Source organism: Cherax quadricarinatus, chromosome 27, assembly GCF_038502225.1.
Source record: "Cherax quadricarinatus isolate ZL_2023a chromosome 27, ASM3850222v1, whole genome shotgun sequence".
In the NCBI taxonomy this organism is placed as follows: domain Eukaryota; kingdom Metazoa; phylum Arthropoda; class Malacostraca; order Decapoda; family Parastacidae; genus Cherax; species Cherax quadricarinatus.
This window is the reverse complement of record NC_091318.1, coordinates 19,074,938-19,101,111: the sequence shown is the minus strand read 5'-3', so window position 1 is coordinate 19,101,111 and position 26,174 is coordinate 19,074,938. Positions and strand designations below refer to the sequence as shown.

General features: G+C 39.6%; 1 protein-coding gene across 12 annotated transcripts in view; it reads left to right on the top strand.

Annotated features, from left to right (window-relative positions):
* Nucleotides 1-26,174, top strand: part of cic (Putative transcription factor capicua) — a 653,343-nt gene that overhangs the window by 610,627 nt on the left and 16,542 nt on the right. For 8 of the 12 annotated variants that reach the window (XM_070089069.1, XM_070089070.1, XM_070089072.1 and 5 more), the window contains exons 16-19: nucleotides 7,282-7,442; nucleotides 9,705-9,836; nucleotides 9,997-10,176; nucleotides 23,590-23,793. In XM_070089069.1, coding sequence (XP_069945170.1) covers nucleotides 7,282-7,442; nucleotides 9,705-9,836; nucleotides 9,997-10,176; nucleotides 23,590-23,793 — 677 coding nt within the window. The remainder of the gene's footprint in view (nucleotides 1-7,281; nucleotides 7,443-9,704; nucleotides 9,837-9,996; nucleotides 10,177-23,589; nucleotides 23,794-26,174) is intronic. The other 4 variants (XM_070089079.1, XM_070089074.1, XM_070089076.1 and 1 more) reach the window with 3 other exon arrangements.

Sequence of the window (26,174 nt, the reverse complement as noted above, 5' to 3'; positions counted from 1 at the left end):
TCCGGGGGTCAACGCCCCCGCGGCCCGGTCTGTGACCAGGCCTCCTTAGGTCAGTGTCCCAGGATGCGACCCACACCAGTCTACTAACACCCAGGTACCCATTTTACTGATGGGGAACATACACAACAGGTGGAAAGAAACACGTCCAATGTTTCTACTCTGGCTGGGAATCGAACCCAGGCCCTCACCGTGTGAAGCGAGAGCGTTAACCACCAGGCCACCAGAGCCTTACCCCCTTTCATTTTACCTACTGCCTCACGAACTTCCCCCACACTCAGAACTGGCTCTTCCTCACTCCTACAAGATGTTATTCCTCCTTGCCCTATACACGAAATCACAGCTTCCCTATCTTCATCAACATTTAACAATTCCTCAAAATATTCAACCCATCTTCCCAATACCTCTAACTCTCCATTTAATAACTCTCCTCTCCTATTTTTAACTGACAAATCCATTTGTTCTCTAGGCTTTCTTAACTTGTTAATATCACTCCAAAACTTTTTCTTATTTTCAACAAAATTTGTTGATAACATCTCACCCACTCTCTCATTTATGATTTTGATTGATTTCACGATGAAAAGTACCTTGAAATTGAGCTCAAAATAGCAGAAATGTTCGATTCTTTGGCAATGTTCAAGAGTAAACAAATGACGTCACTGTCCATTTCAATATGTAGTCACGAATGGGTTGACATTATTTATACAATTATTACAATAATGCAGTAGTCTGCATAACAGTAAATCTTCTATTTTTGTGTGAATAAAACTTACAAATTATTTATATTGTAATAACAATAATAATAATAATAGTAAAAATAATACATATAATAAAAATAATAATAATACATATAATAATAATAGTATAATAATATAATAATAACAATATAATACATATAATAATAATACTTTTCTTTTTTTTAACAAGTCTGCCGTCTCCCACCGAGGCAGGGTGATCCAAAAAGAAAGAAAATAACCAAAAAGAAAATACTTTTATCATCATTCAACACTTTCACCTCACTCACACATAATCATTGTTTTTGCAGAGGTGCCCAGAATACAACAGTTTAGAAGCATATATGTATAAAGATACACAACATATCCCCCCAAACTGCCAATATCCCGAACCCCTCCTTCAAAGTGCAGGCATTGTACTTCCCATTTCCAGGACTCAAGTCCGGCTATATAAAAATAACCAGTTTCCCAGAATCCCTTCAATAAATATTACCTTGCTCACACTCCAACAGCTTGTCAGGTCCCAAATACCATTTGTCTCCATTCACTCCTATCAAACATGCTCATGCATGCTTGCTGGAATTCCAAGCTCCTTGCCCACAAAACCTCCTTTACCCCCTCCTTCCAACCTTCTCGAGGGCGACCACTACCCTGCCTTCCTTCCCCTACAGATTTATACGCTCTCCATGTCATTCTACTTTGATACATTCTCTCTAAATGACCAAACCACCTCAACAACCCATCCTCAGCCCTCTGACTATTACTTTTATTAACTCCACACCTTCTCCTAATTTCCACACTCGGAATTTTCTGCATAATATTTACACCACACATTGCCTTTAGACAAGACATCTCCACTGCCTCCAACCACCTCCTCGCTGCAGCATTTACAACCCAAGCTTCACAACCATATAAGAGTGTTGGTACTACTATACTTTCATACATTCCCTTCTTTGCCTCCATAGATAACGTTTTTTGTCTCCACACATACCTCAACACACCACTCGCCTTTTTTTCCCTCATCAATTCTATGATTAACCTCATCCTTCATAAATCCATCCGCCAACACATCAACTCCCAAATATCTGAAAACATTCACTTCTTCCATACTCCTCCTCCCCAATTTGATATCCAATTTTTCTTTATCTAAATCATTTGATACCCTCATCACCTTACTCTTTTCTATGTTCACTTTCAACTTTCTACCTTTATACACACTCCCAAACTCATCCACTAACCTTTGCAATTTTTCTTTAGAATCTCCCATAGGCACAGTATCATCAGCAAAAAGTAACTGTGTCAATTCCCATTTTGTATTTGATTCCCCATAATTTAATCCCACCCCTCTCTCGAACACCCTAGCATTTACTTCTTTTAGAACCCCATCTATAAATATATTAAACAATGACTCACGAAATCGTAATGACACGATTGCAAACAAACCATACCACGGGCGGGATTGAACCTGCGGTCACAGAGTCTCAAAACTCCAGACCATCGCGTTAGCCACTAGACCAGCTAGCCACAATAAGATTCGTCCAACTAGGTATATTCCTACACCATAGGAAGTTTAGCATAGGCACCACTGTGGCTAACGCGACGGTCTGGAGTTTTGAGACTCTCTGACCGCGGGTTCAATCCCGCCCGTGGTATGGTTTATATTAAACAATCATTGTGACATTACACATCCCTGTCTAAGACCTACTTTTACAGGGAATTAGTCTCCCTCTCTTCTACACACCCTAACCTGAGCCTCACTATCCTCATAAAAACTCTTTACAGCATTTAGTAACTTACCACCTATTTCATATACTTACAACATCTGCCACATTGCTCCCCTATCCACTCTATCTTATACCTTTTCTAAATCCATAAATGCAATAAAAACTTCCCTACCTTTATCTAAATACTGTTCACATATATGCTTCAATGTAAACACTTGATCTACACATCCCCGACCCACTCTAAAGCCTCCTTGTTCATCAGCAATCCTACATTCTGTCTTACCTCTAATTCTTTCAATAATAACCCTACCGTATACTTTTCCTGGTATACTCAGTAAACTACTACTACTACTTTCAACAAACCGGCCATATCCCACCAAGGCAGGGTGGCCCAAAAAGAAAAACGAAAGTTTCTCATTTTAAATTTAGTAATTTATACAGTAGTAGGAGTTTCTAGCCCCTTTCTCCCGGCATTTTAGTCGCCTCTTACAACACGCATGGCTTACGATGGAAGAATTCTGTTCCACTTTCCCATGGAGATAAGAGGAAATAAACAAGAACAAGAACTAGAAAGAAAATAGAAGAAAACCCAGAGGGGTGTGTGTATATGTACTTGTACATGTATGTGTAGTGTGACCTAAGTGTAAGTAGAAGTAGCAAGACATACCTGAAATCTTGCATGTTTATGAGACAGACAAAAGACACCAGCAATCTTACCATCATGTAAAACAATTACAGGCTTTCGTTTCACACTCACTTGGCAGGACGGTAGTACCTCCCTGGGCGGTTGCTGTCTACCAACCTGCTACCTAGGACTCGGTAAATTTCTTCCTCTATAATTTTTACAATCTCTTTTGTCCCCCTTCCCTTTATTAGAGGGACTATACATGCTCTCTGCCAATCCTTAGGTACCTTCCCCTCTTTCATACATTTATTAAACAAAAATACCAACCACTCCAACACTATTTCACCCCCTGCTTTTAACATTTCTGTCATGATCCCGTCAGTTCCAGCTGCTTTACCCTCTTTCATTCTACGTAATGCCTCATGCACCTCCCCCATACTCACTTCCTGCTCTTCTTCGCTCCTAAAAGATGGTATACCTCCTTGGCCAGTGCACGAAATTACCACCTCCCTTTCTTCATTGACATAATACATGTACCGTGTAATAATAATGTACTACATGTATATAATAATAATTATAATAGACGGCTTCAAAAGGCCGTCACTAGATGGCATTGATTACCATAACAATGCGGGAGTGGTTTTGGCCGCCTCCACCTGTCACATAATGACAGAGTGTATATCAGGTTTCTATGTTATTTATATTGTTTATTATGTCATATTAGATGAATTGTGATAGATAAATAAGCTGTATAGATGATATTAGCGAAATATTGAAGTATCTTGTTGTGCCTCCTGAGAGCCGGAATGGATTAATTGCATTTCAGTTAATTTAACCCTTTGACTGTCGCATCCCCAAATCTTGAAGTGTCTGCTGGTATCACAAAATATTTGAAAAAATGATTTTTCTTATGAAATGATAGAGAATCTTTTTCCGATGATAATGGTACCAAAAGTACGAAGTTTTATAGAAAACTTACGGAATTACACTCTCGTGAAGTTAGTAACCTCAGCGACATTTGCGCATTGGCAATTTCGCCCACTTTGAGCCCTATTTTCGGCCAATTCCTTTGTTCCAGTCAGCCAAACTTATAGCTATTTCTTTAAAACTCCATTTGTTCTGTCGATTGAGTACAAGAAACCGCCCATTTACTGATTTCAACTACCCAATAAAATGGTCAGGAATTGGCAATTAGGCAAATTTCATGCAAATTAAAAACATGTCATTTTCAAAATAGGGTCCAGAATGAACAATGCAGACATTCCTGGCACTAAAATAACATTTTCTCTGTTCATCAGTCATGTTTCCAGGTCCCAGTTATAATACTCTTGCTTTCTATTTTGAATTTTTATTCACACAAAAAATAGATTTGTTGTTATGCAGACTACTGCAATATTGTAATAATTGTATAAATAACATCAGCCCATTTGTGACTGTGTATTAGAATGGCTAGTTGGACATTTATCGGACAATGATGTCATTTGTTTACTTTTGAACATCGGCAAAAATTGAACATCTCCACTACTTCGAGCTCCATTTCAAGATCCTTTTCATGGTAAAACCAATCAAAATCACTTCTATTTCTATAACATGTTTTCCATTCTATCAAATGAGACAAAGAAAAGAATACAACCATAAATACTTTACAAAAATACACCTCAAAGTCGGCATTTTAATCCAAAAACACGATCGGAGTTTTTTTTCTCACTATGCACTGCGTGCTGCAGGATTTTTTTTTTATACCGTGCACAATGACCACACAGACCCATTCTCTCACATGTGGGCTTACCAGCTTTCTCCTGCTTGATTTGAAGCCACTAGAATTTTAGAGTGTATATATGTCAAACATATTGGCTCGTAAGACATATGTATATGACCAGAACAGTCAAAGGGTTAAATGAGGAAAATTGTCTCTGCAAACAAGCAAATCCAGGTGCAAGCAATATGACGGAACGGATTAAACTCGTAAGTAGAGGTTCCACTGTAGTGCTATTATTATTTAAATTTACAATTTATTAATAAATTGTTACAAGAACCTAAAGAAACTTTATCATTGAAGAACCCTATATACAGTTTTGACTTCTTTTTTGTTGCACAAATCAGTTTTATAGACAAAGAGCTATTGTCCTACTTCAGGTTATTTCAAAGCCTAACCCTGTCTAAGGCAACCCACAACAGTCAACCTAACACCCAGGTACCTAATTACTGCTAGGTGAATGGGATGCAGGTGTAAGGAAATATGCCCAACACTTCCACCCTTCCAGGACTTAAACCACAGACACTTAGTATGTAGATGATTTCTAGAAGGATTATTCAGCATTTATCCACACTGAGGCTAAGATGCTCATGTAACTGCCTTAAACTGCTGTTGAGAGCACCCACTGGCAACTGATTTTTTTTTTCTGATAAGTTGATACAACAGATAGATATTTATATACTACTGACACTGCTTTAATTTTCACTGAAATTATCCAGCACCTGTTCTCTTTTTGCAAATTATTAGCACAGGTAAGGAGTGTTACCTGATTGGCTTCAAATATGCATTGTTTGTGCCACAATATGATTACTTTTTTTTTCTGATCTTTTAGTATTTAACCCTTTGAGGGTTTTGGTCATACTAGTACGTCTTACGCGTAGGGGTTTTTGATGTACTAGTACGCATAAATTCTAGCGGCCTCAAATCTAGTGGGAGAAAGCTGGTGGGCCTTCATATGAAAGAATGGGTCTATGTGGTCAGTGTGCACAGTCTAAAAAAAATCCTGCAGCACACAGTGCATAATGAGAAAAAAAAAACTTTGACCATTTTTTTGGAATAAATCAGCGGCTTTGCAGTGTATTTTCGTATGGTATTTATTGTTGTATTCTAGATTTCTTGGTCTCATTTTATAGAATGGAAGATATATTACAGAAATTGAGATGATTTTGACTGGTTTTACAATGAAAGGTGCCTTGAAATTGAGCTCAAAGTAGCAGAAATGTTCGATTTTTACCAAACTTCAAAAGTAAACAAATCGTGCCAAGCGTGCAATACACGTCAACTGGTGAGTCTAATATTCTTTCACAAGTGCACCAATAATATTTATACCATTTTTTACACTAATGCAGTAGTCTGCATAACAGTAAATCTTATATTTTTTGTGAGAATAAAAATTCAAAGTGGAAAGCAAAAGAATATAAGAGGGGCCTTGAGACGTGACTAATGACTAGAGGAAATGTCATTTTAGTGCCAGGAATGTCTTTCTTGTTTATTCTGGACCCTATTCGGAAATTGGCATCTTTTGAAATTTGTGTGAAATTGGCAAAATTGCTAAATTCTGACCACTGTACTGGATAGTTGAATTTCATAAATGGGTGGTTTCTTGCACCCATTCGATAGAAAAAATGGAGTTCTAGCGAAATATTCATGTTTTTTGTCGACTAGTACAGTGAAATTGGCCGAAAATGGGGCTCAAAGTGGGCAAAATCGCCGATGCGTTAACATCGCCGAGACCGCTAACTTTGCGAGAGCATAATTCCGTAAGTTTTCTATCAAATTTCAAACTTTTGGTGTCTTTGTGATTGGAAAAAGATTCTCTATCTTTTCATAAGAGAAAATAATTTTTTTTTTTTTAAATTTGGCCGACCCTGAGAACGAGTTTCGGAGAGGGCCCGTCGACCCTCAAAGGGTTAACCTTGCATAATATACCTTTAATTTGAATTTCACTATTATTTAGTAAAATAGTTATTTTTGTTTTCTAGTTGGATGAGCCATGTAAGAAAAACCATCTCTAAACACCTTAATTTTATCAGTAAATGGAAGTTGGAAATTGAGAGGTTATGAGGGTTAGGGTCATGCTGTTGGTAAAAGTTGAGAGTTATGTACTAGGGAAAACTTGATTTAGGCCTGCTTTATGAGCTACAGTGCAGGAAGTCCTCAATTTACAGATGAGCTACATTCCTGATTTTATTAACTTAGACAATTTTTTTTGCGTAGAAAAACATTAGAATAAAGGATGGTCATGTTTCACACTTGTTCGTACTACAACTTGGAACTTATGAAACTTATTTGCTTCATAAGTGCCCTATTTAAGCACGAATGTGTGTACTTTTGGACATTTGTAAACTGGGCCCTCTTGTATTGGGAATTTTGAAGAACTTATATATCACATATATGTTTTACATTCATTATGATACTAATAAGATTTTACATTTTGTTCTTCAGGGTTTTAGAAGAAGTAAACTTTGAAAAAAAGTTTGGGGCATTACCTGAGTTCAATCCTGATGAAGTTCAATCTCCAAGCATTAATGCCAACACTGTCCCATCAGTTCCATCATCCCCTCGCACATTCATCAGCTCCTACAGAAAGAAAAGAAAGCATTCCAGTATGTTTCATTTTCAGATTATATTTTCTTTGTCCCTGTATGTGTACACACACTTGCAGGGCTCATACTGAGCACTGAAATCATTACAAATTCTTAAATTTGCATAAAGTAAATAATAGTATTAAAATTACTTGCATATACTCATAAATTGTAATATTGTTTGCATTTTTAATGTGAACCATGTATGTTTATATATGCAGAGCAACCACTGAAAAAATAATGAAATTCTAAGCTCTCTTGGGATTTCTCACATTATCAAGGAACTTAAAAAATAAAAGATACATTAGGCAAGTTAAAAAATTCTTAATGCTTGGGAAGAATATAACCTGTGTTTCACAGATTTTTGACTACCTACCTACATCATCATAAAAAGTCAGGTGTTGTAAGGTAACCCAAAGTGTAGGCTCGTCCTTACGTGCCTTCCTGTTGATCATTTATTTTTACAGTTCCTTGATTATGTGAGAAATCACAAAAGTGCTTGCAATTTCACTATTTTTCACAGTGGATGTCCTGCATATTGTGATATCACCTGTTTACTGTGATCTTATTGCATATTTATATATACATATACAGTGGACCCCCGCTTAATGATCACTTCCCAATGCGACCAATTATGTAAGTGTATTTATGTAAGTGCGTTTGTACGTGTATGTTTGGGGGTCTGAAATGGACTAATCTACTTCACAATATTCCTTATGGGAACAAATTCAGTCAGTACTGGCAACTGAACATACTTCTGGAATGAAAAAATATCGTTAACCGGGGGTCCACTGTATATTTATTTTTTTTCGACGAGTCATCCGTCTCCCACCAAGGCAGCGTGACCCAAAAAAGAAAGAAAATCCCCAAAAAGAAAAATACTTTGATCATCATTCAACACTTTCACCTCACTCATACATAATCACTGTCTTTGCAGAGGGTCTCAGATACGACAGTTTAGAAGTCCCTCCAAACTGTCAATATCCCAAACCCTTCCTTTGAAGTGCAGGCATTGTACTTCTCATTTCCAGGACTCGAGTCCAGTTGACCAGTTTCCCTAAATTCCTTCACTAAATATTACCCTGCTCACACTCCAACAGCTCTTTAGGTCCCAAAAACTATTCATCTCCATTCGCTCCTATCTAACATGCTCACACATGCTGGAAGTCCAAGCCCCTTGCCCACAAAACCTTTACCCCCTCCCTCCAACCTTTTCGAGGATGACCCCTACCCCTCCTTCCTTCCCCCACAGATTTATACACTCTCCAAGTCATTCTACTTTGATCCATTCTCTCTAAATGATCAAACCTCCTCAACAATCCCTCTTCAGTCCTCTGACTAATACTTTTAGTAACCCCACACCTAATTTCCACACTTTGAATTCTCTGCATAATATTTACACCACACATTGACCTTAGACAGGACATCTCCACTGCCTCCAGCCGCCTCCTCGCTGCAGCATTTACAACCCAAGCTTCACACCCATATAAGAGTGTTGGCACCACTATACTTTCATACATTCCCTTCTTTGCCTCTATTGATAACATTTTTTGTCTCCACATATACCTCAACGCACCACTCAGTTTTTTCCCTCATCAATTCTATGGTTAACCTCATCCTTCATAAACCCATCTGCTGACACATTAACTCCCAAATATCTGAAAACATTCTCTTCTTCCATACTCCTTCTCTCCAATGTGATACCCATTTGTTCTTTATCTAAATCACTTGATACCCTCATCACCTTACTCTTATCTATATTTACTTTCAACTTTCTACCTTTACCTTTGACCTCACAACTAAAATCAGTTATTTAATAAACTTAGTTTTTTCAAGAGTGTCTGGTTGGCAGTCTGTAGTGTACACAAAATATCATTCGAAGATATTACAGAACATTAATTATTTACCCTCATGTTTGTATAAATATGTATAGAAAAGTAACGTGGTATGACGACTTAACCCAGCCGGGCTGTGGCTCGTACGTTGGTTTGCGTGCAGCAAGCAGCAACAGCCTGGTTGATCAGGCTCTGATCCACCAGGAGGCCTGGTCATAGACCGGGCCGCGGGGGCGTTGACCCCCGGAACTCTCTCCAGGTAAACTCCAGGTAAACCCAGGATATTCCAATATTTTTGCAAAACAATTTATTTTTATTGAAGTCCCAATGTTATGTTTCATTGTATCATTCTAAACATCATATATCACATATAAGTAATTTGTATGTTATTACATTATTTGTATTACTTGACATATATTGCCTACAAAGTGCTAATTACTTACTGCAGCAGGTGGTGATGAGTCGGAAGCAGAAACTCCAATTAGTGTTACACCTCACCTTACCCCATCACTTACACCATCATCTACGTTGCAAGGCTCCAAGTTCTTCCCACCAGATTTTAATCCGGAAACCTTTAAGGGTAAGTTTAGAGTGCTTTTATTTAATTCTTCAGATATGTTCAAGTATATGAGAAACAAATGTATTATTTGAATTATTAATGCTATGGAATTTTAAGTTTTCTTTTTACAAGAAATGTAACTTCTCTCGATACTGTTTTAGTAACATTTTTATATGCTCAGCAGTAGGAGAACCTCGATCAGATAAGTCGGAGGTGGATTCACCAGCTGGTGGTCGATCTCCTCGTACGCCAAAGACCCCACGTGATGCAGACAAAAGTCATTCCTCCTTGCGACACATCCTGGACCAACGCCGTACTCTTGTCATGCAACTTTTCTCTGAATATGGCTGGTTTCCATCTGGTAAGTCATATTGTCAATCTGCAAAGAATGTTTGCAGTATTTCTCTTATTTCTCTTTGGATAACCAAAATAGCTTGAAATCGTCCTTTGAAAATCAGCCAAACAATTCTTACCATGTGTTGCACATGTGTCTAATTCATCCGTTCTTACTACTAAAATTGTTAATACAGTACCAATTACCCTTGTTATATGGTACAGTATGAGGGTATGCAGTGTAGATATAATGCCATATAGGGAAGAAACTAATACAGTATACGATGTTTTGCCATACAGGGAAAGGGCTCCAACTTATAAACAAGTTCCATTTCAACTCATTCATGAATTGTTTGTACATTGAGAGAGGGTAGTCGGAGAGTGGTGTCAAATTAACTAAGTTTTCTGCCTTATTTTTCAGTGAATTTATTATTAAAGTCACCTCATTAGAATTAATTGGAGCTAGATAGAGTGAGTGGAAAACTCCAGTTAGGTAGTCACTTGCTTGGGCATTTGAATTTGGGAATTTGCTAGCTAGACTTGTTGAAGTAGTAGAGAAGAAATCATTTAGTATATTCGTTCTTTCAACATACTAAATGTAAGGTTCACTGGGTTTAGTTAGGACAATATCTCTGGTTTGGGTGTATTTTTGAGAGTTCAGGATTTGGGAGAGTTTTCAAGGTCTTTTTCATATTCCTGTTTATTTGATTAAACTTCTAGCATAATACAGTTGTTTAAACTTCCTTATTAGATTGGTAAGTACAGAGGTATAATTTTTAATTACTCATCCCAATCTGCACTTTCATAATTAGGTTTTTTAGCAATGAACCTGAAGGTGCTGTTTGTTAGCCATGGACTACTTAGTCTCTTTGCTGTGATCTGTTTAGTTTTACTAGGACAGTGCCTCTTGTAGTTTCTTTGTATTTTTGGTAGAAAAACACTGACCCATTTGTCAATTTCCCAATCATCAGTAAACTGTCTCTGCCAGTCATTGTTGGTTACTGCTGTAATAAAGTTTTTTACTGATGTCTCTTCATGGATATCGAACGAGATTTTACTAATGTCTAGTGGTAATTTACTTATGTTGGTTATGAAGAAGGTTGGGTAGTGATCCGTAGTATTGTCTGTGATTTTCCATGCTTTGAGAGGAGTTATTATGTTGGTCCAGATAAGAGACCAATGCCTAGCATACATAGTAAGGCAAGCAGATTACTGGGATTTATATCAAGAAGTGTATGCAGCAGAAGTCCAGAGGTTATACTACAGCTTTATACATCATTAGTAAGGCCTCACCTAGATTACGCAGCTCAGTTCTGGTCTCCATATTACGGAATGGATACTAATTCGTTAGAAAACATTCAGCAAAGAATGACAAAACTAATTCATAGTATTAAAAATCTTCTGTATGAAGAAAGATTGAAGTCCCTTAAATTACATTCACTTGTAAGATGAAGAATGGGTATTAACAAAGGGGATATAAATAAGGTCTTGAGGATATCTCTCCAAGAGAGAACCCACAATAATGGATTCAAATTAGATAAGTTTATATTTTAAAAGGATATAGGAAAGTACTGGTTTGGTAATAGGGTAGTTGATGAGTGGAACGGTCTACCTAGTAGGGTTATCAAAGCTAAAACCTTGGGTAGTTTCAAATTTAGATTGGATAAATACATGGGTGAGGGGGGGTTGGATTTGAGTGGGACTTGCACATGAGTAATTAGAGTTATCAAAGCTTATTTCTTGGGTAGCATTGAAAATTGCATTGGGCAAATATTTTGTTAATGGGATGGATTGTGAGGGACCTGCATAGTATGGGCCAACAGGCCTGCTGCAGTGTTCCTCCTTTCTTATGTTCTTATGCACTTGTGTCAGAAATTCATGTAGGCTTATTTATAGCTGACATTACCTGTCCAAGGGCAATGTGTGGTGTAAATATTATGCAGAAAATTCAGAGTGTGGAAATTAGGAGAAGGTGTGGAGTTAATAAAAGTATTAGTCAAGGGGCTGAAGAGGGGTTGTTGAGGTGGTTTGGTCATTTAAAGAGAATGGATCAAGGTAGAATGACATAGAGAGTGTATAAATCTGTAGGGGAAGGAAGGCACGGTAGGGTTCGTCCTAGAAAAGGTTGGAGGGAGGGGGGTAAAGGAAGTTTTGTGGGCGAGGGGCTTGGACTTCCAGCAAGCATGCTCGAGCGTGTTGGATAGGAGTGAATGGAGACGAATGGTACTTGGGACCTGACGATCTGTTGGAGTGTGAGCAGGGTAATATTTAGTGAAGGGATTCAGGGAAACCGGTTATTTTCATATAGTCGGACTTGAGTTCTGGAAATGGGAAGTACAATGCCTGCACTTTAAAGGAGGGGTTTGGGATATTGGCAGTTTGGAGGGATATATTGTGTATCTTTATACGTATATGCTTCTAAACTGTTGTATTCTGAGCACCTCTGCAAAAACAGTGAATATGTGTGAGTGAGGTGAAAGTGTTGAAAGTATTTTCTTTTTGGGGATTTTCTTTCGTTTTGGGTCACCCTGCCTCGGTGGGAGACGGCTGACTTGTTGAAAAAAAAAAAAATTACCAAGCAATTATTCATGTTTGTGAAGTCAGCTACTTAAGGGTCTTCAGCTTGAACAAGGTTTATATTGCAGCCATCAGCAAGTATTAGGTGATATTTGTTAGGTGCTTGTTAATTATTAGGTTGTTTAGGTTGTCACCAAAGGTGGGAATATTAGTATGAGGTAACCTGTAGAATGTTCTTACTGGTACATGTAAGTTACTACATATTAATTCGTTAGAGTAAAAGACTGCTTCTATAATCAGGCCTGCAGTTATTAATGGCTGCATTCCCAGGTAAGGTAAAGATGTCTGCATGTCATTAATATCAGATGATTTCTTACTTAGAAAACACAATAAGGCAAATGTCACAAATGTCAGAAAAATAACTGGGTGAATAATGAGTAATTTTAAAACAAAAGACATAAATGTTGCTAATGTTAACATTATTCAAGGCACTCATTGTTGCAACTCCTGAATGGGTTGCAATGATTATTATGTATATATATAATTATTACCTTTTCATTTAATTTTATATTGCTTATATTTGCGATAATAGCTAAATCGTAAATGTATTGCTTTATATTGTTATTTGACGTAGTTATGTTGTTAGGTAGGATGTAACATATTATGTGCTCAGTTCAAGTCTTGATTGTCTAACTACTGTAATTATCGCTCTTTGCTTGTTTCCCTGCCGGCTTCTTGTTGGGCAGCGACAGCAACCCACGGAGCTATCACGTGATCGAGGGGGGGGTGTCCTCACCTCACATGAAGTATTCAGTCTGCTCTAGACTCTCTTGGTGGTTGGACAGATTGTCTGTCTCATTATTCTTGTTAGTTCTGTAGAACTCTGTTCACAGAACATTGTATAGACTTAGTGATTTTCGACGTTGTACTGAGGTTGTGTGTCTCATAGACATTCTGAACATCTCAGGTCCTGAGCTGTAGCTTTTGACCTAATTTGTACTGGTATCTGTGTATTATCACAGTCGGGGATTTTCTTATGCTGAACTTAGATTCAGTAGTATGGGAGTTTTGTGACTTTTGTGGAGGATCTGCTGATGGTCCCTACTTAGTGTCGTTATATTATCTCCTTGTTCCTGATTCTGTGTCGCAGTTGCTTGTTATATTGCTATTGGGCTTAGCATTCTTTTTATTGTTCAAGCAGACTGTTCTGGTTGCCAGTCGGTCAAGAAGTTAGTTTATGAGAGGACTTTGTCAGTCACTTGTTTAAGTCTAGTCGAGTCTTGAGACATAGCGAACTACTTAGAGCACTTTCACACATACACACTTACTTGTACATATTTGTAATATCTTATTAAATGTTAATGTACCAGACGGTACTTAAGAATTATAAATGTGATATGTGCTTTCAGCACAATAATATTGTACTCGAGAGATTGATATTATTTTGATTACTGTGATTAATTTAATTTAATTTAATTTGATAATATACCTCTAGACTTAATAAATTTATTAAATTTTAATTTCTCTAGTTAGTAGCCTACCAGTTGTAATCCTGAAGCACTATTGAATAATACTGAATTCTAATGGATAATTGGACAAGGATACTGACTACTTGTTACGAAAACCCAGTAACAGGCTGGATGCTAGAAGGGCAGTCCTTTCTAGTATTCACTGGAGATCTCTAAGCTTTTAGAATCGCGTTTTTTGTAACAAATGGGGGCCTGTCCGGGATTAAGTTACTTTACTGAATTTGACATAGCAAGTAACAAAAGGTATTTGGGCATTAAAGTTATGTAAATTTTAATGTAACTGATAATTATTAAGGACGTGACAGAGCGTCAGCAATTACATTACAATGACCACTTATGTGTTTTATACTAATAGAATAAGGTTGGATTCTGAGGGCCCACCTCATGATCCTAGCATTTTTACTTTTCATAGTGTTAATATAAGTGAGTGGATTGTGGTCTGAAAAAACGTTAATTTTAAATGGGGAAGTGCCCAAATACACGTCAAAATGTTCCAAGGACACCACAAGAGCTAGAGCCTCTTTCTCAATAGTGGCATAATTTTTCTGGTGTCGTTTAAGCTTAAATAACAAAAAGGCACAATACCGTGACTGGAACAATACACAAATACCCGCACATAAAAGAGAGAAGCTTACGACGACGTTTCGGTCCGACTTGGACCATTGACAAAGTCACACTAACAGAGGTGGAGCAGGATGGCTATATATAGGCAGGAAGAGGTGGAGGTAGTAGTAGTAGTAGTAGTAGTACAAGAATTGTATATAATACCGACAGGATGAAACCAAGACACATGCACAACACCCGGGCGTCCCCACTGTAGACGTTTCGCCATCCAGCCAGCCACTGGATGGCGAAACGTCCACAACAAAGACAACCAGACGCCGCACATGTGTCTTAATTTCATCAGTAGTTGTAGTAGAAGAAGAAGAGGTAGTAGTAGTGGTAGTGGTAGAAGTGGGAAATAAGGATGACGAGCCAGTCAAAAACAAAGGAAGGGGAGCACTGCAAGAGAGCTAGATACCCACAGAGGGAGAGCAAGCGCACAGAGGTGCGTGAAAGGGGAAGTGGTGAAATAAAATAAATGAAGAAGGAACAGAAACACGAGACAGGAGAGAGAAAGACAACCCAGAGGAGAAAAGGAGAGAGGAAAGGGGAAGAGGAAGAAGAAAAAGAAGAAGAAGAAGAAAAAATGAGGATTCAGGTTAAGTCATGGGTGTTCTGAAGTTTGGAGCATTTTACAATGTAGTGGGAGAGGAAGGCATCTACAGAGACGAAGCCAGGGCTAAGGTTCATACAAGGAAAGTTGTGTATTAGAGAGGATTCAACTAGACGGCGACTGTTCGAGTTGGAAGTAGGGAAGACAGTTTTAGCAGAAGACCAGTCAATAGGATGGCTATGATCTCTGACGTGACAGAAAAGAGCATTGTTAGTGTCGGCAAGCCTAACACTATTTTTGTGCTCCCTAAGTCTGTCAGAAAGAGATTGACCAGTTTCTCCGAAGTATTGAAGAGGACAGGAGGAGCAAGAAATAGAGTAGACACCAGGAACATCTGTAGAGGGAGGAGAGGTATGAACGAGATTAGTGCGAAGAGTGTTAGTCTGGCGGAAGGTAAGCTTGATGTCTAAGGGACGGAGAGAATTGTTGAGATTAGAAAGACCGGAAATGTAGGGAAGGCAGAGGATAGAAGAGTTCCCATGAGTAGAGAGTTTGGGAGAGAAGAAATTGCGTTTAGCACGTGAGAGGGCAGAGTCTATGAAATGGGAAGGGTAGCCAAGACGGGAGAACGAATTATGAAGAGTGGAAATTTCTGCTGGAAGGAACTGAGTATCACAGATGCGGAGGGCACGGAGAAAGAGGGAGATAAGAACACTTTTCTTGACAGGGGAAGCACGATAGGAAAAGTAGTGAATGTACATGCCACTGTGCATAGGTTTACGGTAAACGGAAAAGGAAAAACCTGTATCTGAGCGGTGGACATGGACATCAAGGAAAGGAAGTAAGGAATTAGATTCCCATTCAGCTTTAAACTTAATGGAAGGGGCAAGATTGTTAAGAGCTTCAAGAAAAGGTTGGAAGAGACTGGAGTCATGAGGCCACAGAGCAAAGATGTCATCCACATAGCGGAGCCAGAGTGAAGGTTGCACATCGAGGGTAGGAAGAAGAACAGTCTCGAAGTATTCCATGTAAAGATTAGCAAGGACAGGAGAGAGAGGAGAGCCCATAGCGACACCGAAGGTTTGAGAATAATATTTCCCTTGGAAGGAAAAGGAGTTAGGGTCCACACAGAGGCGGATCAGATCAAGAAAGACATCAGTGGGGATAGGGAGATGAAGAAACCCTACATGGGCCTTCTCTCTAAGGAAATCAAGGACATCATCAAGAGGGACATTGGTGAAGAGGGACTCAACGTCAAGACTAAGCATCTTACAGGTTGGGAGAGAGCGAACCCGTTCAATGAAGTATTGAGAGTGACTGAGGTGGGCAGGAGAAAAAGTACCAAGAAAGGGAGTGAGGGTTTTGGCCAGCCAAGAAGCAAGAGAATAAGAGACAGAACCTCTAGAGGATATGATAGAACGAAGAGGAATATCAGGTTTATGAGTTTTGGGAAGGCCATAGAAATAGGGAAGAGAGGGACAAATGACACGAAACCGTTGAACAAGGTCAAAGTCAGGAGGACAGAGGTCGGAGAGAGTCCTTAGTTTTTTGTTGAAAGTTCTCTTGATGTGATCAAGAGGGTTAGAAACGAGAGGAGTGTAGGTGCGTGAGTCAGAGAGCAAGACATCAGCTTTACGGAGGTAATCCTCGCGATCTAGGATAACTACCGAATTACCTTTGTCAGAAGATAGTATGACAATGTTAGTGTTGGATTTAAGAGAAGAAAGGGCAAGTTGGTAACGGCGTGGAAGGTGGTGATTCTTGGAAAACAGACTAACAAGAGCAGGAAGGAGAGCACCACGAAAAGTGGACAAGTCAGGAAGATTACGGAAGCGAGATTGACGAAAGGAATCAAAAGAGCTAATCAGGGAAATACCAGCGCGAGGAGTAGGCGAAGTGGCAAAGGAAAGACCAAAACCAAGAAGTTCAAGCTCATATTGAGAGAGTGAGACAGAAGACAGATTAGTAACACAGTCAGTGAGGGAGAATTTAGACCAAGGGCTAGCTGAGATGAGACGTTGAAGTTTATTTTGTAATTTGGAAGAATGAATTTGTGCATTCAGGCGAGCAGTGTCAAAGGCAATGGTAAAGAGAAGGTTACAGAGATCCTGTGGTAGAGCCGCAAAGAGAGCACATTGACGTTGACGGAAAGTAAAGAAGGCATCTTCAACCTGTGATTTAGTAGAAAGAATGAGCTGTTGAAGTAGGAGACGGGCATGATCAGGAAAGGGAGTGCCCAGTGTTCCAGTCACGGTATTGTGCCTTTTTGTTATTTATGGACCCCGCAGTTAAGTGTCATATTCTCTCCAACTTTTTTAATGTTCTTCCCTCTTTTAAACCCCTCTTTCGATCTTATGAGGCTGCTCTTATTGCTACCCGGCATCGTAAGAAATAGCTTCGCTTCCTACGTGACTGTCTTGCTGAACAAGTTTTGCCACCTTCCTTCTCCCACTTCCTGAAAACCAACCCACTGGGCACTCCCTTTATATGTGAAAAAATCTTTGGGAGAAACATGAGGGGCATTGATTGTGAAATATGCGGTAAAACATCACATATATCATGTACAAAGCTTCATGCAGCCATGACAAATGACCAAAAACAAGAAAGTCATTTCTGAATTTGCCCTAGTGAAAGGGGCAGCTGGTTAAGCATAAGAGAGGTACTGAAAAGTGAAAACCTAGAAAGCGTAAGGAAGTTTCTAAGGAGCTTGCCAGAGTTATACAAAGAGTGGAAAACAGGGGAAAAGGAACAAGAAAAGGAGGAAAATGCAAATAGAGGTGAAAACCAAGGAGTGAGAGTAAGAGCAAGAGAGAAAACGTCATACAGAGCAAGTTGGAAAAGGAAACAGGGATACGTAACATAGCGGAAAGGGGAAGGAAGGATGAGAAAACTAGAACAGGAACAAACGAAAACTAGCAAAGAGAAGAAATTAGCCTAGAAGAAAGTGAACAAGGGGACTCAGATCAGGTGGCAGAACTTAGGAACGACACAGAATCAATAAATGTAGGTAGTCAGAACATTTGCAGTTACTATGCTAAAGGTATGTGCCTATATGGCAGAGATTGTTGGAATAAACACACCAGAAAATGTGCGAACATGTTGAGGAAGGAAAAGTGTTGTTTCAACAAAGAGTGCAGGTACTTCCATCCAGTAATGTGTAAAGCTTCAACGCAGTCCAGAGAATGTTATGACCTGAGCTGCCCAGACCATCATGTAAAAGGAATGCGACGCTACAGAGTTAGCAGAGAAAGGGAAATTGAACAGCATTTTTTTTTAGACAAAAAAGAGAAAAGATCAAAACAAACAAAGAGACAAACAGGGGGAATGGTACAGAGAGGACATGTGGGCAGTAAAATGGGGTGTACCAAACCAGGCATCAGCACGTCAAGGCCAAATAAGCAAACAAACGTGAAACCAGTACTGGAGAAACCAGGGGCATGTACACCAGGGGACATACCAGGTAGTACACCACCAGTGGTACTAATGAAACACAAAGTGAGACAAAACATCCCACTTGGTAATTCCTGCTTCATATTTGCAAATATACAGGGTTTGAAATCAAATAAAAATGACAAAGTTAGTTATGTCAGTGGGCTCCTGACAGAAGTGAATGCCATATTCGGAGCATTTACAGAAACACATACAAGGGATGTTTTGGACGGAGAGATAAAGATAGAAAACTACAACATGTATAGATGTGATAGAATCAATAGGTCACAGGGAGGAGTAGGAATCTATGTAAAGGATACTTTCTGTTGCACAGAAGTGCTGAACTCTACGTATGATGTAGTAGAAATTCTAGGCATTAAAGTTGAAAATAGGAATTTGGTAATTATCCTAGTATACAAACCACCATCGGCAACTGCTGAGGAATTCACAGATCAGTTAAGTAAGATAGATAGCTATCTGGATAGGCTAGAAAATCCTACACCAAATATTTTACTCCTTGGAAATTTTAATCTCCCTCATGTAAAATGGAAGATGGCACAACGTAATGTTATACCATAAGTATCCCCGGGAAGCACCCTGGCTCAACAGGTACATACCAGGGAAATAATGAGGTTTTGTGAAAAGTACTCTTTAAACCAACAGGTAATTGATCCCACTAGAAATGAAAATACCCTGGATTTGATATTCACAAACAACGAGGAACTGATCAAAGACTTAAGTTTCCAAAACTATTTACTCTGATCATAACATCATAGAGGTTCAAACTAGTATTAACTCAGGGGTAGGAAACTGCATCGCTAAAGTTAGAGACGGGATGTTAACTGGGAAAAAATAAACCAAGAGCTATCAGATATACCCTGGGAATTAGACATGAGCACCCTAAATCCCCACCAGTGCCTAGAGAAGCTGAATACAGAAGCATACAAAGTATGTATGAAACTTGTACCATTGAGGAAACCCAGAGGAAGATCAGATAGAGAGAGAGAGAGAGCATAGGAGATGGTACAGAAGAAGAAAACGGGTTACTGAACTGCTTAAAAACACAAATATGCTACACCACAGGAAAGATAGACTTAGCAGAGAGATCACTGCATTAGAGCAAAAACTTAGGATGTCATACCTCACAGAAGAAGTACCAAGGGACCAAAAGGCCATACAAGATATTGCAAGAAACCCAAAATATTTCTATTCCTACGCAAAATCCAAGCTAAGAACTACCTGTAGAATTGGACCACTACTGAGAGGAGACTCGTATACTAAGATGAACAGGAAATGAGTGAAATCCTAAAAGAACAGTATGAGTCGGTGTTCAGCAACCCACTCAATGACAGCAAGGTAGAAAATGCAGAAATATTTTTCACTCCGGAAGAAGGCTGCACAGACCAACTAACTGACATTAGTACAAATCCCATAGATTTCGAAAAAGAAATGGAAAACATGCCCACTCACTCAGCACCTGGACCAGATTCATGGAATGCTCTGTTTATAAAGAAGTGCAAAGTACCACTAGCACGAGCCCTCAGTATTCTTTGGATAAAGAGCTTAGATCTAGGTGAAATACCGGAGGCCTTAAAGAGTGCAGACATAGCTCCTTTGCACAAAGGAGGTAGTAGAGCGCTAGCTAAAAATTACAGACCAGTAGCCCTAACCTCTCACATAAAAATCTTTGAAAGAGTGATGAGACGGCAGGTTACAAATTTCATGGACCAGCACAACCAACATAACCCGAACCAGGATGGTTTTAGAGCCAGACGATCATGTCTGTCACAGCTGCTGAACCATTGTGACAGAATTACGGAGGCACTGGAAGACGACCAAAACGCAGATGTGATTTACACAGATTTTGCAAAGGCGTTTGACAAATGCGATCATGGAGTGATAGCGCACAAAATGATGGCAGGTAGGCAGATGGATTTTCGGTTTCCTAACACACACATCACAAAAAGTAGTAGTGAACAGGGCAAGATCCAGCATCAGCGAGGTCAAAAGCTCAGTGCCCCAAGGCACTGTCCTGGCACCTCTGCTGTTCCTCATCCTCATAGCAGACATAGACAAAAGCACCCGGCACACTTTTGTATCATCATTTGCAGATGATGCTAAAATAAGAATGAAAGTCAGTACGGTAGAGGACACTGAAAAAGTACAGGAAGACATAAACAGGGTTTTCCAGTGGGTGGTGGAAAACAACATGACGTTCAATGGTGATAAGTTCCAGCTGCTTAGGTATGGAAGAATGAGGAACTCAAAAGGAGCACTATATACAAAACTCAAGAAGGTCACCAAATAGAACGTAAGGAACATGTAAAAGACCCAGGAATAATTATGTCAGCGGACCTTTCTTTTAAAGACCATAACAAGACAAAGATTATGACAGCCAGGAAGATGACTGGGTGGGTATTGAGAACTTTCAAAACAAGGGAAACAATGCCGATGGTGACACTTCAAATCGCTAGTGCTCCCTCACTTAGAATATTGCTCAGTGCTGATGGCCCTGTTCAGGACAGGAGAAATATCAGAGCTGGAACAAATACAGAGATCGTTTATGGCTCACATTGAGCCAGTAAAGCACCTAAACTACTGGGAATGCCTGCAAGTCTTGAACACGTACTCATTGGAGCAGAGGAGAGAGAGGAACATGATAATATATACCTGGAAGGCACTCGAGGGCTTGGTCCCAAATCTGAACACTGCCATAACAACATACTGGAGTGAGAGATATGGGAGGAAGTGTAAAATAAACCCAGTGAGGAGCAGGGGTGCGGTGGGGACAATAAGGGAATACTGTATCAACATCCGGGGTCCCAGACTTTTCAACATCTTACCAGAAGATATCAGAAACACTGCTGGAACAAGTGTTGAAGCCTACAAGAAGAAACTAGACAAGTATCTTCACCAGGTGCCAGATCAACCAGGCTGTGATGGATATGTGGGGCAGCGGGCCTCCAGCAGTAACAGCCTGGTTGACCAGGCGAGCACCAGATGAGCCTGGCCCATGGCCGGGCTCAGAGAGTAGATATACTCTCGAAATTCTTCAGAGGTATATCAAAGGTAACCCCTCCTCAGCCCTCTGGATAATAGTTTTGGTAATCCCACACTTCCTCCTAATTTCCAAACTACGAATTCTCTGCATTATCACACCACACATTGCCCTCTGACATGACATCTCCACTGCCTCCATCTTTCTCCTTGCAACATTCGCCACCCATGCCTCACACCCATATAAGAGCATTAGTATAACTATACTCTCATACATTCCCCTCTTTGCTTCTATGGACAAAGTTCTTTGTCTCCACAGACTCCTAAGTGCACCACTCACCTTTTTCCCCTAATCAATTTTATAATTCACCTCATCTTTTATAGACCCATCTGCTGACACATCCACTCTTAAATATCTGAATACATTCTCCTCCTCCATACTTTCTTCCTCCAATCTGATATCCAATGTTTCGTCACGTAATCTTTTGTTATCCTCATCACCTTACTCTTTCCTATATTCACTTTTAATTTTCTTCTTTTGCATACCCTACCAAACTCATCCACCAACCACTGCAACTTCTCTTCAGAGTCTCCCAAAAGTACAGTGTCATCAGCAAAGAGCAACTGTGACAACTCCCATTTTGTGTCAGATTCTTTATTTTTTAACCCCACACCTCCTGCCAGCACCCAAGCATTCACTACTCTTACAACCCCATCTATAAATATATTGAACAACCGTGGTGTCATTACACATCCTTGTCTAAGGCCTACTTTTACTGGGAATTAATCTCCCTCTCTCGTACATACTCTAACCTGAGCCTCACTGTCCTCGTAAAAACTTTTCACTGCTTTCAGTAACCTACCTCCTATTCCATTCATTTGCAACATCTGCCACATTGCTCCCCTATTCACCTTGTCATATGCCTTTTCCAAATCTACAGTAACAAAGAAACAATCCAATTTCATCAACATAAACACCAGCCATGTGCAGGCAACCTGCCCACTTATATATTTAGACAAAGCATGTGAAATGCCAATGATAGGGTTTCTTGACAGCATTATTACAGTACTAGTGTTAGGAACACAAGCCTAACAGTTGACTTGCACAGGAACAAAGACTGTTTTCAAGAGGAACCTGGGCTGCTTCCTCCAACAAAGTAGTATATCAACTAGGCTGTGATGATTAGGGTTGTGGGTTACTAACAGCAGAAAAGCATTGTTTTGAGTGACTTTGAGACACAATGTAAGTACACCATATAGTGAGATGGCTTTGACTATTGACTGAGATTGGTACAGGTACATACATTGGCATTAGTATTAGTCCACTTGCAGCAGAGTACCATTTCCCAAGGCTTTCTTTTCCCCACCTCAAGGACTCAAGTCTAGCTAAATGGTTTCTCTGAGTCCCTTCTTAAATGTTATCCTGCTCACACTCCAACAGCACATCCATTAAAACCATTTGGCTTCATTTATTCATGCTCACATAAGCCTGCTAGATGCTGAAGCCCCTAAAACTCAAAGCCTCCTTTACTCCCCTCTCTCCAGTTCTTCCTAGGTAACCTCTACCACTTTCCTTTTACCCCAGATTTACACACCCTCTTTGTCATCCTCGCTCTCTTCTCTTTTCATCCTCTCTACATGCCTATACTACCTCAACAACCCTTCCTCAGCCCTCTGAATTATACCCTTGGTGAGTCCTCTTCACTTTTTAATTTCTGCACTCAGAATTGTCTGCATGATATTCACACCATTTATAAATGTATAAAATATAGATATATCTTACTGTGTTATTGCAAATTCTTCTACTTTCCAGGTCAGGCAGTGGCAGCATTCCAATTACGATATTCTGATATTTTCCCCACCAAGAATTGCTTGATCTTAAAGATTAGAGAAGTAAGACAGAAGGTTCACCAAAACACGCCCAATACCCCAGGTGTGCCCAGCAGTCCTAACCCTGCAGCAGCTGCATCACATGCATCTGCTAATCAATCACAACTCACTCACAACAACCACCACAGTAAGTATGGCCAACTTGGTCACTTAAAATCCCGTATAAGAATTTTTCATTTGGTATTGGCATCGTGTTCCTTTTGGGACTTCTTATTCCTTGAGAATTCAACTTAATGTAGAATCATCCCTGAACTTGTCAGTTGAATTCTAATTTTTAAAGAATATTGGAAAAGCTCTTGAAACTTTTGTCAGATCACCTCCCGATATTTGATATAGAATAGTTTTCATTTGTAATAGTAGGTAAGAATGGCAGTGATGAAGATTGCCTCAGTAACCATATACTAGTGAATTAAGAAGAAAAAATGGTACACACTTTGACTCTACTTGACCAGTAAAAGAGGTCAATGGTGACTTCATGCTACCTGTTGATGGTTCCAAGGGTTACTGTCCCTATGACTCAGTCCTGGACCTGGACTCTTGGTTGATGGTTTGATCAGTCAGGCTGTATGTAGCAGCACTTAGTGTAATGTAAGCACTACAACCTGGCTGATCAGGAGCTGTTTAGAGGAGCCTGTCAAGTTTCTCGTTGAAGACAGTTAACTCTTAAACTGTCCAAACATTGATCTACATTAGTACTGCTGGCACTCCAAACGTAGATCAACGTTTTATTTTTCCTGCCTCCAGATTTGGCACGATTGGCCTGAGATGCCTGGTCAGTATAGAATGGGTCTTAACACTCAGTGTGTGTAGTATTAAAAAAATCTGGGACTACTTAGTACCTTGTGGGAGCACCAGTTCAATTGAATGCCAGCTAGAGTAAATAGCTGGCAAACACCAGGGATTCACTGATGTCATGTCGTACTAACGCTCCCCTTTTAAGAGGAAAGTAATGTTGACCCAGGCTGGCTGGCTGGATGGCTTGCTGGCTCTGGCTGGATGGCTGGCTGGCTCTGGCTGGCTGGCTGGCTGGCTCTGGCTGGATGGCTGCCTCTGTCTGTCTGTCTGGCTCTGTTTATCTCTCACAGGTACACATAAGTACAGTTATACGTAGTGTAAATTATAAATTACCTAGGATAACCCAAAAATTCCAGGCAAAGTGCTATACAGTGCTTGTATATGCAGTGATGCCCCGAGTTTCAGCCATAATTCATTGTAGAAGGCTGTTCGAGTGCCGTTACCAAACGAATTTGTTCCCATAAGGAATAATGTAAATTAGATTAGTCAGTTTCAGACCCCCAAAAATACACTTACAAAAGCACCTACAATAATACACTTGCATAATTGTTCGAGTCGGGAGATCTACAAAACTCGGGGTACAACTGTATAAGGCATAATAAGCATGACTGGCAAGTAATATGCATTTTCACTTGATTAGGAATCAGACGTGACGACTCTGCATTGTGTGTAATACCTGATGGTTTACGAGCTGCTCTCTGAGACAGAGACAAGCAGACGGAAAGACAGACACACACAGGCAGACAAAAAGACAGATACACACAGGCAGACAGAAAGACACACACACAGGCAGACAAAGACAGAAAGACACACACAGGCAGACAAAGACAGATACACACAGGCAGACAGAAAGACAGACACACACACAGGCAGACAGAAAGACATACACACAGGCAGATAGAAGACAGACAGATAGACAGACATGTTTGTTTGTAACAGTGAAAACAAATATAGCCAGGGTACCCTGGAGCAGTGCACGATCATCAAGTGTCACTCCACTGCTTCACTGTCAGCAGTTTAGTAACACTCATCTTAACACCATGCTTCAAGGAGTTTCATTTATACTCCAGCATGTCTGAAACATTGCTGAGACCTATAAGTACGTTGCATATATTTCTAGTCGGTAGTAAATGACCAGAGCAGGTGAAAATGTTCACCTGTCAGTGTGTTTGTGACTTTTTGAGTATTATTTCAGTACCTAATATTAGTGTCAGAACAAAGATTGGCTATGAAATCACAAGAACTGCTACAAATTATGATTATCAGAACATAAAAATTATATAAATTAAAATAAAAACAAGAAAAAAGGTATATCAGCGACATTGATAATTCCTCTCACACTGTACAGTGGTACCTTGACTTACGAGTGTCCCAACTTATGAGTATTCTGAGTTACAAGCTGTCGCTTGGTCGATTTTGTGCTTTGAGTTGCGTGACAAAATCCGAGTTATGAGCAAAAAACAAAATATTTACTGAAACAAAAAATATTTACTGAAAATGACATTTGGCAAGAACCCCAGCCTAAATGGCACAACGAAAGGTGGTTTTGGGACTTGATACTTATAAAACAATTCTAGTGCGATGTTCTCACTGGAGGTAATCGTGTAATTAGCTTTAGTTATTCTGCAAAAAAATAAAGTTGCCAAGTTTTTGACATTTGCAAAATATTTTGCCCTTTACTCCCACACAAATTCCAAAATATTTGGAATATTT